The sequence below is a fragment of the Capricornis sumatraensis genome, chromosome 2, assembly GCF_032405125.1.
Source record: "Capricornis sumatraensis isolate serow.1 chromosome 2, serow.2, whole genome shotgun sequence".
Classification (NCBI taxonomy): Eukaryota; Metazoa; Chordata; class Mammalia; order Artiodactyla; family Bovidae; genus Capricornis; species Capricornis sumatraensis.
This window is the reverse complement of record NC_091070.1, coordinates 208,697,139-208,712,866: the sequence shown is the minus strand read 5'-3', so window position 1 is coordinate 208,712,866 and position 15,728 is coordinate 208,697,139. Positions and strand designations below refer to the sequence as shown.

The 15,728-nt window shown below is 45.8% G+C and overlaps 1 protein-coding gene across 1 annotated transcript in view; it reads right to left on the bottom strand.

Annotated features, from left to right (window-relative positions):
• MTF1 (metal regulatory transcription factor 1) overlaps window positions 1-13,495 on the bottom strand; it is a 38,578-nt gene extending 25,083 nt beyond the window's left edge. Inside the window, exon 1 of the mRNA XM_068965983.1 lies at window positions 13,088-13,495. Within this exon, the coding sequence (XP_068822084.1) occupies window positions 13,088-13,495 (408 nt within the window). The remainder of the gene's footprint in view (window positions 1-13,087) is intronic.
• Window positions 13,496-15,728: the final 2,233 nt, after the last annotated feature.

The following is a 15,728-nucleotide window of genomic DNA, read 5'->3' as shown; positions in this document are numbered from 1 at the left end:
GCTCCTATACCCCAGGCAACAAGCTAGACAGCACAGATGAAAGGTGAACGAGGCAAAAAGCTCTCCTTTTACGGAGCATCATCTTAAGCAGGCACGTGTGCACAGATGAGTATAGACTGTGCTGAGCCGGGCAATGCACACACCCGCGGTGCCTGGGGAGCATACGAAGAGGGAAATCTAATCCTTCTCGGAAAGACTGGGCTCAGTGAAGGCTTGGAGACTGAGGCGTTCCGCCTGAACTGAGGATGTGTTTTGGTTTGCCTATTGGTCTATTTTTTAGGGATTAACTGAAAGAGTGTTCCTTAGACAAACTGGAGGAGATGGGCATTCCAGAAAGAGGTAACGCCTTGAGAACTACATGCAGAGATGAATGAGAACACTGGTCCAAGAGACCACAAACACACCTCAGTAGGTGAGAGGCTGGAAACAGAATCTTGAAAAATGAGTGAAGCCTCCTCAGTTAAGCTGTGAAGTAGAGGAAGAGGACAACAGGGAGCCAAGATATCTTGGTTTTAGCCAAGATAGCAACACAACCAGATGAGGGGTTTACAAGAGATCATTCTGGAAGCCTATGGAAGATAGACTGGAAGGGTAAGTGAACAGAAGAAAGGGTAGCAGAGGTGAAGAGAAGGGGGACAACTGTCCAAGACAGAGGTGAGAAGAATCCAAACTAGGGAAGTGACGGGGCTTCCCTGGCAGTCCAGGGGTTAAGACTCTGTGCTCCCAATTATAGGGGGCATGGGTTCAATCCCTGGTCAGGGAACTAAGATCCCACATGCCACACAGCATAAGTAAATAAACTGACAGTGGACATTATGAGAGATGAATTCAGGAGAAAATTAAAGGGGGGAAATGAGTGGCTCTAGTGACAACAGTGTGCTGAGGCGTGGTGGCAATGGGGAATGGCAAAGTCAAGACCAACTCCCAAGATGAGGGCCTGCATGACAAAACAGATGGTCACACACCAATTTTGGACTGGACAGAGGGTGGGGAGAGGTGGTAAGTTGGGTTTGAGGTACTGCCAGGTAGCAATGTCTAGCAGGCACACATATAGGCTGGAAGCTAAAAAATAAAGTCTAGTGCAGGAGTTTCTGGTACACAGATAACAGCTGCCTTTACTATATACTAAAGCAGGCTGGTTCAAGGCCCAACCCTGCTACTTACTATGTAACTTTGGGAAAATTACTTAAGCTAAATCTCCCGCTCCTGTTCACAACATGGAGGAAAGAAAAATCAATCTTTTTAGGGTTGTTATAAAGATTAGGGATAATTCGTGTAAAGTATTTCAACACAGGGACTGGCATATAGTAGATGCTCAATAAAATCTTGGCCACGAGGCCAAAGGACAGGCTCCTGAACGTCACCAATGTTTAGGGAACTGGTAAAAAGAAGAGACGCCACTGGTGGGTGAATGGGTGACAGGACTGCGGAACTGGGAAGAGAATGCAAAGGAGATGGACGTCACAGAAGCCAAAAGATAAAAGGTCTTGAGGAAAAGAGAATGGTCAGGATGTTTTCAGAGAAAACAAGGAAGATAGGAAGGACTAGGGAAAGTATAGGATCCAGCAGCTAGGAATAAACCAAGGACTCAGCAAGACTAGTTTTAATGGACTGATGAAGCCAAAAGTCTGGCTTAAGGTGAATCATGAGAGGCAGGGATAGAGACTGGAGGTGCAAACTGGCAGAAGTGGACTTCTGAGTTGATGAAATCTTATTTGTTTGAAGTAAGATAGGTTTTTTTTGAGCATATTTGGGAGGAAAAAGGTCCTGGATGAAAGAAGCTGAGGATCTGGTAGGAACATAAAGATGACAAGGATATTTAAAAGCCCGGGTGGAGGGAAAGGCCTGAGGTAGGGAGAAGGACATCCAGTTTCAGAGAGGGAGGATCTGATGTTAGGATGCGGTGACTCAAGGGCCTTTTGGGCCACGTGGTCCCTCTTACAGCTACTCAACTCCACTGTTGTATGTACGTGGAAGTAACCATTTGTTGTTGTTTAGACACTAAGTTGTGTCTGACTCTTCTGCAACCCCGTGGACTGTGGCCTGCCAGGCTCCTCTGTCCATGGGATTCTCTAGGCAAGAATACTGGAGTGGGCTGTCATTTCCTTTTCCAGGGGATCTTCCCGACCCAGGGTTTAGGCAGACTCTTTACCACTGAGCCATCTGGGAAGTACCGAAAGTAACCACAGACAGTACATAAATGGACAAGCAAGGCTGTGCTCCAAATAAACTTTATTTATGGACAATGAAATCTGAATTTCATCATTTTCATATATCATGAAATACTGTTCTTTAGATTAAAAATAATTTTTAAATGTGAAAACCATTCTACACAAACAGGCATCTGTTTGCCAAACCCTGAAAACCTGTAGGGGTGGGGAGGGAGGAGCCCAGAGTCCTTCCATGTCCCCTGGGCTCCAGGTCCTTCTCTCAAAAGCCCAATCCCTAGTAGGATTTTGCACAGGATTTTAAGTTCCCCAGACAAGAGTTCTCCTGCTCATTCACCTCTTTCCCTTCCCTAGGCCACACCGGAGGTGATCCATAAATACCCGCTGAATGGAACTATTGAGCAGGCATTCTCATGTCTCAGGGCCTAGTTTTGAAGCCAATCGCCACCAGATTTATTCTAAACCAGTGCGCACACGTGCCATTTCCCTGCTCAAATGATACAGCCCCAATTCCCTAGCCTTGTGTTCAAACTCCTTCAAGGCGCTCTTCAGGCCAGCAGCAGAGAACCGTCAAGGCCCACAGGGGACAGCGCCTCTTCCCTAACTGCAGCACTGGAGTCCCATTTGCCTGCCTTTGGACTCTTCTGTTCTCTTACTGGAAACGTCCAGTTCCTTTCTTCTCTGCTTTTCCCAATCTCTTCCACTCAAGCTACACCACCTCCAAGGCCCTCCACTACCATTCCATACCTACGTGACAGTACCCGTCTCAGAATTCCAATAGTATTTAACTATACCACTCACTTGACACTTAGCTTACGCAGCTAATTATCCTCTCATGCACGTCCTGATTTCTCAAGACGGAAAACCTCTCCGGTACTTCGAGATAGAGATTTCAAAATGACCCCTGACCCGGGAGGAGAACCACGACTGTGAGTGCTCCACTTAAGGAGTCTGCGAGTCTCAGTCACAGAGCTCATGACAGTGGTGGATGGAGAGCAGAATTTCGTTCTTAAGATGCTACAGCAGTTGATACCTTCCTAAGTGACAAGTGAAATTAACCACCCATGCCTGTCTCTCTGCCCTGCCAACCGCTCCTCTCATCTAGGTTTTCTTACTTGGCCAATTGAAGCTTCCATTAAGTGTTCCTTCCTCAGGAACTTGTTCCCTGACCCATTCCTACCCCCTCCCCGAATGAGAAGAGGTATCCTTATTACAGGGGCTTCCCAGTTGGCTCAGTGGTAAAGAATCTCCCTTCCAAGCAGGAGACGCAAGTTTGATCCTTGGGTTGGGAAGATCCCTCAGAGAAGGAAATGGCAATCCACTCCAGTACTCTTGCCTGGGAAATCCCATGGACAGAGGAGGCTGGTGGGGGACAGTCCATGGGGTCACAAGAGTTGAACTCGACTCAGAGACTAAACAACAATTGTTATTACAGGTTTTCATGGCATCCTGGGCTTCCCTGGTGGCTCAGACGGTAAAGAATCCACCTGCAGTGCAGGAGACCTGGGTTCAATCCCTGGGTTGGGAAGATTCCCTGGAAGAGGGCAGGGCACGGCCGCCCACTCCAGCATTCTTGCCTGGAGAATCTCCATGGACAGAGGAGCCTGGTGGGCTACCGTCCATGGAGTTGCAAAGAGTCAGACACGACTGCCCGCCTAGGCACAGCACATGGCGTCCTGTATGTCTTTAAAGCACAGAATACCAGTAAGATTGAATAATTACATAATTAGATAATTTACATAATTATCTATGTAGATGCTAGGCACAGCAGTAGCTGGAGAACAGAAAGCACCAAGTAGATACCTGTCAAGTTAAACAATGAACCGCTACTCTGCAGCGCGACTGCAGCAGGCTCCATGACAGCAAGGGCCACATCCGGCTCGACCAGTTCACTGCCACAGCCTCAGGCACTGGCCTCTGGAGAAGTGGCTGAGACTTGCTGAGTGAAGGGACAGATGACTAAACAAACGAAACTAAACCCACAGGACTCCCTGTTGAGGAAAGTAGGGGCAGGGGCTCTAAGTGACAGAGGGACAGAGTTTCAAGGAGGAGGGCCAACCAGGTCAAATATGGCAGAGGTGACTGAGGAAGCGTTTCTTAAGACTCAGCTCACAAGGTCAGAACTCGGCCAGCAAGACTAGTGTCACTGGGAGGGTGAGAGCAGAAGCCAGGACCTACCAGGCTGAGAAGCTAGGAAAAGGGAGGACATGGAGATACTGAATAAAACTACTCTTACACAAAACAGCGGAGGGGAGAGGACACAGCCTGAGCAAGGTGTGTGGATTTAGCGGTGGGACACACGGCTGTCAAAGCAAGTGCTCCCCAATACTACACTGAATACATGTGTGATCTCACCCTGTCTGGAAGAAGGCAGGAAACGCAAGTGCCAATACTGTCTTTCAGAATCGTTTTTAAACAGCATCAAATATCAGAAGAAGGGAAAACAAACCACCACAAACTGGATCAGAGCAGGAAGTTGCAAAAAACCTCCTTACTCAGCAGAGGTATTGCAACATTTGGTACATTTAAATACAATTAAAGTTTATCACGCATGTACGCATTCAAAAAAAGTTCTGTTCCAGGGATTATATTGTCCCAGGAGATAGGAATACAGAAAAAATGGCTCCTGCTCTCTAGAAGCTCAAAGTCGAGAAGAGATCCAAACGGACAAGAACAATAGGGTATGAGGAAATGTACAGATGTTAGAATATAGGGAAATATAGAGAAAAAGACTAAGAAAAACTCAGGAGGCAGGAGGAGCAGGGGACAACAGAGGATGAGGTGGCTGGATGGCATCACCAACTAGATGGACATGAATTTGAACAAGCTCCGGGAGTTGGTGATGGACAGAGAAGCCTGGCGTGCTGCACTCCATGGGGTCGCCAAGAGTCAGGCACGACTGAGCGACTGAACTGACTGAAGAAAAACTCAAGCTTGGGGATGACTAAGAACAACTTCTCAAAGGAGGTGATGCCCAACCTGAATTTAAAGAACTTGAGGGACACATAATTAATTGGCCTGTTGAAATTAACCAGAGTAGGGGACCCCCTGGTGGTGCAGTGGATAAGAATCTGCCTGCCAATGCAGGGGACACAGGTTCAATCGCTGCTGGTCTGGGAAGGTTCCACATTCGGCAGAGCAACTAAGCCCGAGCGCCTAGAACCCGTGCTTCACAAGAGGAGCCCCTGCAGTGAGAAGCCTGGGCACCGCAACTAAAGAGGAGCCCCCACTCTCCGCAACTAGAGAAAAGCCCGCGTACAGCAAAGACGACCCAGTGCAGCCAAAAATAAACAAGTAATTTTTAAAATTAAAAAAAAATTTTTTTTAAGAAATTAACTGGAGTACCTATAATGTGAACACGTCACCAAAGATTCCATCGGAAAACACGTTTCTCCAAAAGAGCTTAAGTACTACATCACTTACACAGCTGCTGATTAGGCAGCTAGGGAGCTCAGGTACGGCACAGGCTGGGATCACTGAGGATGGGGTCTAATGTTTCATAAAGGGCAGGAGGCATAAAAGTTTTCAGATGTTGATTTATAAAGTGTTCTGAGTAGTTCTAGAATAGAGAAATAATTAACAAAGGTGACTGCCCTTGTAAGTTAATAGAAGCAGAGAAGGAAAGGTGAAATGAGATAAGCAAAAATAAGAAAATTAAACACTGGAATTCTAGGAGACAACAGCTTCAAAAGAAATTCAGAAGTGGGACTCCCCTAGTGTCCAGTGGTTAAGATGCCACTGCAAGGGCGGCAGGTTCAATCCCTCGTCAGGGAACTAAGCTCCCCATGTGGTGCACGGGAAGGAAAAAAAAAAAATCAAGAAGAGAAAAAAAGCTGCGTTTCTGCTGGAGGAAAAAGAAATGAGGCCAGCAGAATTAGATCCCACACACACTAACAGCGCCACTGTCAGTAAGGAAAGGGAGTCTCTGATTCTGAACACCGAGCATCTGAACATACTTAAAAATCAATGCTCAGCCTGGCTCTGCCCCTTCCTTCCCATCCCTCTCCCCAGCACCAACTCTCTCCCCACACTGTCAGTGATCTCTCTCCCACTCCACCATATGCAACCAAAGAGCTTGGAGGAGAAATGGAAGAGCTCTGCACTGCCTACCACAGAGCTGAATTCACACACTGTCTCCACGCCTCAACCCTGTACCTTTAGGGAACCAGTGCCACCCTGCTGCTCTTCACGTCTCAGCCCTTCTCATAGCTAATGGGCTTCAGTGTATGATTCTTGCCTCAGATTATTACGAAAATACAAAACTATCAGAATCCTGAACACAGTGCCTGGTACATAGCAGGCACTTAAAAGATGCCAGCCACCTAACCCTCTTGCCACTGCCAGCAAAACAGGAGTCCTCATTCTTTAGCTGTAAGAGCCCTCAGCTTATGAAATAAGTAAGTCATGGGGATGTAGTGCACAGCATGGTAACTACAGTTAATAGATATGTATTGTCTATCTGAAAGTTGCTGACAGGGTAGATTTTAAAAGTTCTCTTCACGAGAAAAAAAATGGTTAACTAGACTTATTATGGTGATCATTTTGTAATATATGCAAATACGGAATCATTATGTTGCATGTCAATTTTATCTCAATTGTAAAAAGTTAAAAACTATATTTAAAAAGAGTCCCAGCTTTGCTTGGTACCCCAACTGGCCACCATGGAAGGAAGTTTTGGGGGCCTGCTCTCAGGAAGCCCAGGAAGTCCAAGGGAGGAGGGTGAGTGTCTGGAAGGTTACCTGTGGCAAGGGCTGTACCCAGAGCCCCTGCAGAGGGACTACGAACATGTTCTCCTTGTAAAACATGGTTCTAAATGGTGGGTCATGTTCCACAACCGTATTAATAAGACAGTTCAGCAAGTCAAGGGTGACTGGGCTCCAGGGTACCTAAACACACAATCTATAACCCTGTTTCAGGAGAAAATGCTTCCCAAAGAGTTCCAAACAAAGACAGTTTAACCTTTTCTTTAACAGGAGGATATGCCCTTCCATACCTCCTTCAAGACCATGTAGGGGACTTCCCTGGTGGTACAGTGAACAAGATTCCACTCGCAGATGCAGGGGACACAGGTTCAATCCCTGGTCCGGGGAGGTCCCACATGCCGCTGAGCAACCGAGCCCATGTGCCAAAACCACTAAGGCCACACGCTAGAGCCTGGGAACCGCAACTGCTCAAGCCTGCACGCCCTAGAGCCCACGCTCCACAAGAAGAGAAGGTACCACAAGGACAAGCCGTGCACTGCAACAAAGAGGAGCCCTCTCAACTCCGAAACCAGAGAAAGCCTGAGAGCAGCAACAAAGAGGAGTGCTGCCAGAAGTAAATTTTAAAAAAAGAAACAAGAAAGAACCTTGTGGGCCTTCAAGGAAGAGAGGACATTCACCAAACAGGCACCAGGCACGATCCTGAACGTTTTATGCATCCCCTGTTGTGCATATATAAATGAATAAATCTTATTTCACCTTCATGAAAAGTGACAGGATATTTTTATTTCAGTTTTAAAAAAGAAGAAATGGAGCAGCTTGCCCAAGGCCACTCAGTATATACCAGAACAAAGATGGAACCTAGGTCTAACTTATCCCTGTGCACATCACAGAGGAAACAATTTTAAGAATAAGCTAGATTGAAATAAGAGAAAAACATGAACATTCAGATTCTTTCTCCAATGTCCTACATTGAAATATTAGCAATACTCAACAGGTACAGCCCACATACAATGTAAATCTGAGAACTGTTATTCCTGCAGCATTATGCTGGAAAACCAGTTGGAATGTAAAGTCACCCTGGTCTCTCTTCCAAGCCAGTGGGCCTCAGTGATGGAAATGCTGATGGCTGAAAAGAAGTGTGTGACATGCATGCTGGCATGCGGGAGATAGCGCTCAACTGGCTTCAATCTGCTGGCAAGGGAAAACGCTTCCAACCCTGGTTCCCTTCCGAACCCTGCGCCTTCGGCCTCAGCGGTCTTCCTTCCAGACTCCCCAGAGTCCCTCAGGGCAGGGATTATTTCTTTGTCCTTCCTGATATTTGACAAACGCTGATGATACTCAATAAGTAAAAGCTTGTGGAAAGAATGAACAGATCCTCAACACTAGCATTTCAAGCAGAAACTGTCTCTGTCCTAGTTCTGCAGGGCAATTCTGTGAGAGTTTACAAGGGAACCTGTAAAGGAAGATAATCACGGTGTGCAAAGACTAAAAGTGGGCGGATCCCCTCTGCAGAGTCAGCAACAACCTGGTTTGTCTGAGAGGATCCTCACACTGCCTTAGGGATTGATAATGAGCAATGAGATTGGAACTGGGTCCCCAAGGTAAAGGGCACGTTGCAAAAAGGCTTTGAAACACTAGAGTCAAAATTTCCCCCTTATTCTATATCTTAAAATTTGTCACACTAAAAAAAAAAAAAAAAAAAAATCCCTTGGAATATCACTGACCAACATAGCAAGCAACCCAATTCATTAAGCATCCCTGTAGCTGTGCTTCTCGGCAGAAAAAATATATTTTCTCCCAATCAATGCTCTGGGACACTCGGGTGCATCATAAAGAGCATATTTAGTATGTGATTCCTGGGTTTCTTCACCCTTCTTGGCCAACCATGCAGGAGAGAAGTGCAAGGTCAGTTCACGGGTGCGGGGAGACACATTCACTGATGTGGTTCAGAGGAAGCAACCTGACAGTCCTGAAATGGTCTTGGGAAGGGCATAGATGCAAAAAAGTTTAGGAGACCAGTGACTGCATGAACTGACGAAAGGAAACACAGCTGCTTAGAAACCTGGAGTAAAAAGGTATTAAAGGAGCAATTCTTAAGAATGCTGACCCTGAGAATGACAGGTTCTCATTCTGACAGGTCAGAGTGACAATGTCTTGATTTGAGAGCTTCTAAATCATTGACTCGATTAACTTAAGTCTTAGCAAACTCTGGGAGATAGGGAAGGACAGGGAAGCCTGGTGCACTGCCATCCATGGGGTCGCAAAGAGTTGGACACAACTTAGCAACTAAACAACAATACCAAGTCAACAGGCAGACAGCAGTCAAGTAGCAAGTACAAGAATGAGACAGGTGCACTTTGGATGGGAATGACCAGTGGCCCTGTGGGAAAAGGCAGGATCTGTAGCAAGGTTCTGGCTGGTTTATTTTTGCACAAAACAAGCACAAGGGAGAAAAAAATGAAGTAATAGGTAAGCCAACCACACACTATAGCAAACAATGGAACAATCTAAGGTAAACAGGAAAATCAAGCCAGAATCTGACTCAGAAAATAAGCTGCTTAGGAAGCCAAGACGACTAGCTATCAAATGATTTCATTTCTTAAGAGTAACACCTGGGCATAGAGATACAGAAACCGACCACAGTTTTTTGTCAGTTTTTTTTTTTTTTTTAAGGTGGAGGTGGGGGGAATGTAAAGAAATCATGAAGAGTGTTATCAGACAGTCATAAACACTGGCCTCTTCATACCAATTACATGGATTTAAATGCCAAGAAATAAAATAACATCGCCGTTACAACAAAAGCTACAGTTATGATGGCGCTCCAGGAAGGCGAGTCTACTGAATGTCTGGTCATTTAGCACAATTTTCAAAGACTGAAAGCCACTGGGGCTTCTCCCTCAACCTCTAGACAACCCCACACCTAATGATTTCAATGAGTTTCTAGAACCTTCCATGTAGGTCTCATGGATAGAATGGGAAAACATGGTGGGAGGAAAAGAAAGCACAATGGGCTAAATCCATGGTGGACTGAACAAGGTACTTGTCTTATTCAACATGATTATCAAGGATCAAAAGACATGAATGGTAAACCAGGCTTGCAAGTAGGACGGAGTGACAGCTCATATCACTGGTTGCACAATCCTCCCTTCCCCACCATCTCCTCCTTTGCTGCCTAGATCAGCGTTTCCCAAAACGTGTTCCACAGAACACTGACCATGGAAATAAGACCTGAAAAAATGGTTTCCCAAGTTCAAAATATTTGTAGAATTCTGCATGTCCTTCCTTCTTGGTTATTATCAAAAGCTCTTGAGAAATCCCATATTAATAAACAAATCTCTGTCTTAATTTAACTTAAATGTTTCCCAAACATCTGCTCTTGAAAAACTCTCACATAGTAATCATTAACTGAGGATGGCCCAAAGTTTAAGCCCTAAGCCATGTTCAGATTTCCTCTGCTAAAAAAATGACCCAATCCCCTTACTTACTACTGCCTCATCACTTTTCTTCCTCCAACTACCCTATTTTTAAAAAAAAGAGAGAGAAACCTTGATGCTTCCTGCCTCCTGTTTCCTCACCACCCACTCATTTCTCCATCATTTGAAATCTGGCCTCAGCCTCCAGTGATCCCAACAGGTGATCAATTGCACAAGCAGCAGAGCTAATGGCTCATCTTCAGCCCCTCGATCCCTCTTCAGGGTCACAAAATATTCATATTTCTTAAATCCCTGTTCCCTCAGCTTCCACAACATCGTGTTCCACCCATCTCTGGGACTATGTGATCTCTGGTTCCTCTTTCTCTTTCTAACCCTTAAATTCTCAGAACAAGTCTTATTTCTTCTCCCTTAGGTTATTTGCCCACAGTTTGAACGACTGCACTTTCATGGATCCACAATTCTGATCCCAAACCCCTTCCTTGACTTCAGATCCCCATTTCCAAACAGCTTCTCAACTTGTTCACTTTATTTTTCTCCAAGGACTATACATTCAATATACTCCAACCAGTTCACCAGTTTCCCCACCAAATATTCTCCTCTTCCTCTCGATTCCTGTTAATGGAATCACCATTCTTGGAGGGCAAGGGGGACAGGAGAGTCAGCTGCTTTCTCCCCAGCCTGCATAGAGCACTCTGAAGAGGCCTCAAAGTACCTATCACAGTGGACGTGAACTACTTAACTCACTACTGAGATCTGAAGCTCCGTGAGTCATCTGTGTGGCCACTGTGCTGAGAGAGAGAAGACACTCCACACGCTTAGAAAAACAGATAAATCCTTTGAATCAAACTCAATTTACCACTCGTTCTCCAAACTTTAATAATAAACCACATTCTCTTCTACTTCAACAAAAGCTCTGGATTCTTTCCACGTTAACCTTCATCAGACTCAAAGGAAACCCCAAACCTAACCTGAAACCATCTTCTAGCCAGGCAATCAAGCTGCCATGGCTACCAGAGCAACGTTTCTAAAATGCTGCTCTAACCACATCACTCCTTGGCTCAGACACCTTCAGTGTACTTCCAGGACGCAGTCCAGACCCGCTGCATGCTATCACTGCCTTCCACGTCTGGATGTCTGCTATCTTTTCATCCTTCTCTTCTACAGCTCCCCGTGTTCTAGTCTAGGGGTAGTCTAGGAAACCCAACGCCTGTTTTCTCCTGTAAGGAAAATTTTACTGGAATACAGCTAATTGACATTTAGGGCCAGACAATTAATTATTTGTTGGTAGGGGGCTCTCCTGTGTACTAGAACATTTGACAGGATCTTTGGACTCTACCCAATAGGTTCCAGTAACATTTCCCCAAGGTGACAACCAAAAATGTCCTCAGACATTGCTAAATGTCTCCTGGGGGACAAAACTATCTCCAGCTAAGAAACAACAGTCTAGAGATTTTCAAGTGTCAGCTAACAGTAAGATGTCATTGCTACTAAAATATAGACCATATAGTAATTGTAGTAGAGTGTCCAGATGAAGAGATAAGAGTCGCATGGTATTCGGCGCCAGCTGACTCACACTTCTGAGACTGTGTTCAATTACAAATTTTAAGGACTCTGGAAAATTGGAACTCATACACTCAAAAGTGACCAGGATGCTGAGAAACTAGGGGAAGATGTCATAAGAGGGACACGAAAGTCAGCGGAGAAGGTGTAGAGAAACCCACGATCTTTAACTACCTTGATGGATGCCCTCTGTGGGAGGACGGTTTAGCTCACTGCTCAGAAAGGAAGATCTAGAACCAGCGGGCAGCAGCTGCAGGAAGGCAGATTCTTGGCTTCATATAAGCCAAAGCTTTCTAACAATCAGAGCTGGCCAACAAACTCTGTATTAAGCTCAACTGTGGAACAGTGTGCTCTCATCACCCTGGAGGTATTCAAGCAGAGACCAGAGGAACTGCTGCAGAGAGACTTCTGCATGAGGTGGGAGGTATGACACGATGGTCTCACTAGGTCTCCCTTCCAGCTCTGAGATTCTAAGCCTAGCAAAGGAAAACCATATGCCACGAATCAAATCCTCCAGTTTCAAGACCGGAATTACAGTAAAAGAGAAAAACATTTTGCAAAATGATTTACCCAACGGCTGTTTAGCAACATCTGACGGTTAGTCCCTGGCATCGTAACTACCAGGGATCTACGAGCTGACCTGCAATTCGTTCCTGGAAAATGTATATCACTACCTTTAAACCACATCTTTTACTCTGCTAATTATCACCACTTTGTATCAAGCTTCACAGTTTTCAAAGCACTGTAATAATGAGTTACCTTATGCGCACTAGCTAAATATGAGCATGAAAACTTTTAGATATGCTGCCTCTTGCTCGAGTTTCTTACAAAAGAAAGCTAGCCTTTATTGTCCACTACGTGTTCACTAATAAAGCATACTTCAGCAAACACTCACTTCTCCAGAACAAAGCATTTTTACACAACGCAGTTATTTCCGTATCAGAGACATGGATTTACCTCCGTGCAATGTCTATTTTATTTATGATCTAAGGAGGAAATTTGGAAAAGTAGCAATTTAGCTTTCCCAGATTTCAACCTAGCCATACACACTGAAAGTTTCAGAAAAGAGTCACAACAAAACATGAAGCATATACTGTTAAGGAAAGCCACTGTAGGGCCTAATTCCAGGGGCTCCGATACTCCCTGGCTGAAACTGCCATCTAGTGTGGTTTAAGAGCCCTCCCCAAAGCCAAACCGGGCCCTCACCCACTGCTTTACTTACTTCTTTACGTTTTGTTTCTGGACATTCCGACTGTAGAGTGAGGGTTGCACCTTCAATATTTCTTGGCATGGGCGTGGAACCAGGGTTTATTGTTAAATGGATCTGATCTGGTGAGATAATGTGTTGCACGTAACCCTGGGACATTGCTTCATGATCTATTAGATGAAAGCCCTCTTCACCCCCTACTAGAAAAGGCAAGTGTTCTCCGCACTGTCCATCGTCATCTTCATCCTCCAAAGTGCCAGGGTCCTGCTCGATAAGAACAGTCGTCCTATCGTAAACGGTTCCAGATGAGGAAGGCACCAGTCCGTTCTTATCCACAAACCTGAGCATCTTGTCATCAGGGGTCAGCTCATCTTCCTCTACCTCAAAGTAGCTGATGCTGTCGTCTGGACTGTGGTCCCCCATGGTTCAGTTGTGCTCAGCCCAATTGTGAGAAATGGAAAGGCAGTGACCTGTCTACAAGAGAACAAAGCCAGAGTCAAAGTCATAAACCACAGGACCCAGGGACCTCACCTCCACAGCAGTCACAAGACTTTTTCCTCTCCATATAAGAGCAGGCCAGAGTAATGAAAAACATCTTCTTTGGGAATTTCTTCTTTAAGTTGAAAACTATCAAGTCATTTTGAAGGAAAAACAATGCCTTTTTTAAAAAAATGGAAGTAATGGGAATTCCCAGTGGTTAGGACTGCAGAGCGCCCAGGTTCAATCTGTGGTCTGAGAACTAAGATCCTACAAGCCACTTAGTGCGGCCAAAGAAATTTTAAATAAATAAATAAAATAAAAATTTTAAATGGAAGTAATAAGTAGCAGCTCATAAGACTTTCCAAATGTGCCTTACTGCCAAACACTGTGAAGGTGAGTCAAAATACTTTAGGGGAAACAGGGACAAACTGTTTCAGGGCTGGATTGTTATAAATCTTAAAGAAAGGAAGCTCCAAATGAAACAGTGAGGCAGTAAGTTTATGGTGGAAGAAGCAGGGTTTTGAAGGTAGGGTCACCTAGCCACAAATCCTGGCTTTCCTACTTACTGCCTGGGTAACTTTCTGTGCCTTACTTTTCACTTATGTAGGGTGGGACTGGTAATTCCTGTTCTCACAAAACTGTTATGCGGAGTAAAAGACATAATATATGCTAAAACGCAATGTCTGACCACAGCAGAGGAATCAAGGGTGAATCTGTTCTCTCCATCCCAAAACAGATGTTTCAGTTTCTGGCTAGTGGCTAAGTCACTTCAGTCGTGTCTGACTCTGCAACCCCATAGACGGCAGCCCATCAGGCTCCCCCGTCCCTGGGATTCTCCAGGCAAGAACACTGGAGTGGGTTGCCATTTCCTTCTCCAATGTAGGCAAGTGAAAAGTGAAAGTGAAGTCGCTCAGTCCTGTCCGACCCTCAGCGACCCCATGGACTGCAGCCTACCAGGCTTCTCCATCCATGGGATTTTCCAGACAAGAGTACTGGAGTGGGGTGCCATTGCCTTCTCCGTTCTGGGTAGTGGAGCTGACCTCTAATCAGGTATATCTAATGAAGAACACTTTATCTATTAATCTCCTAAAACAATCTGGTGTTCACAAGAAGCTAAGTTTTATAGGGTGCTCTCTGAAATGAGGGAATGATGAGTCTTATTTTAGTCCCTAGGCATGAGGAGTTCAGGAGATGTCAGTTAATGAAAGACTTGCAGATATACCCTCTTGGAAGGATATATACTCTCTTGGGGAAAATATCAAACTTGAAGTTTTCCTGTTCTGGAATAGTGATTCTTCTTTTACCTGCAAACACACCGGTTCCACAAACGCGGGTTTGGCAGACAGAATAGAGAATTTACAAATAATTAGTACATCACTTTTAATTTTCAGTCTGGCTTTGCACTTTATCTTTCTCTTCTGTTTCGGATCAGAAAGTGAACCTTTACTCGGTAGGGCGGCTAGACACAGTGGTAGTTACCAGAGACAGGCCAGGGGATCTGATCCGGGAGGAACCGGCCCGACCCCTTGCTCTGGCTTACGCAACCCGGTGGATGCACATTTCGCTGCATCTGAGAGGAGAGATAAGAGCACTGGGGGCCCCACTGGGCTGCCCCAGCACCACAGGCGGCAACGCGGAGACCAACTGTCCGGAACAAACCAGACCAGGAGCTTTGAGGGTGGCAAACAAGAAGTACAAACGGAGCACCCTCAAGAGGAGACTGGGAAAAGGAACCTGTCTGGGATAGTCCCCCGTCAAGGGCTACACGAAAAAACCCGAAGTCAGGCTGGGGGGCTCCAGGCCGGGAGAAGAGGGGCAGGGTCCGGATCTCCATGGAAACAGGGGAGGGGGGCTGGATACTCATCCCCATGGAAACGGAGGAGGGGTGGGGTCCCTATGGTAACCGGTCTGGGGTTCCTACTGGAAAATGCTTCAGGAGGAAGCCTAAGTCCCGTGCCTCCCGGGAAGTCCCCAGCCCAGGCCGCGTCTAGTTTCGCCTTTTACCTCCGCGGCTCCCGGCAACGGCGGCGGCGGCAGCAGCTTCTCCCCTCCCCAGCGGCACCATGATTGCCCCCACCTTCCCCGAACGTCACTTCCGCTTCCGCTTTCCGGAGGAAAGAGAAGATACGGGCTCCACCTCCCATTGAAGCTTCTGGTTGGTTTAGTCAGTGCGGGG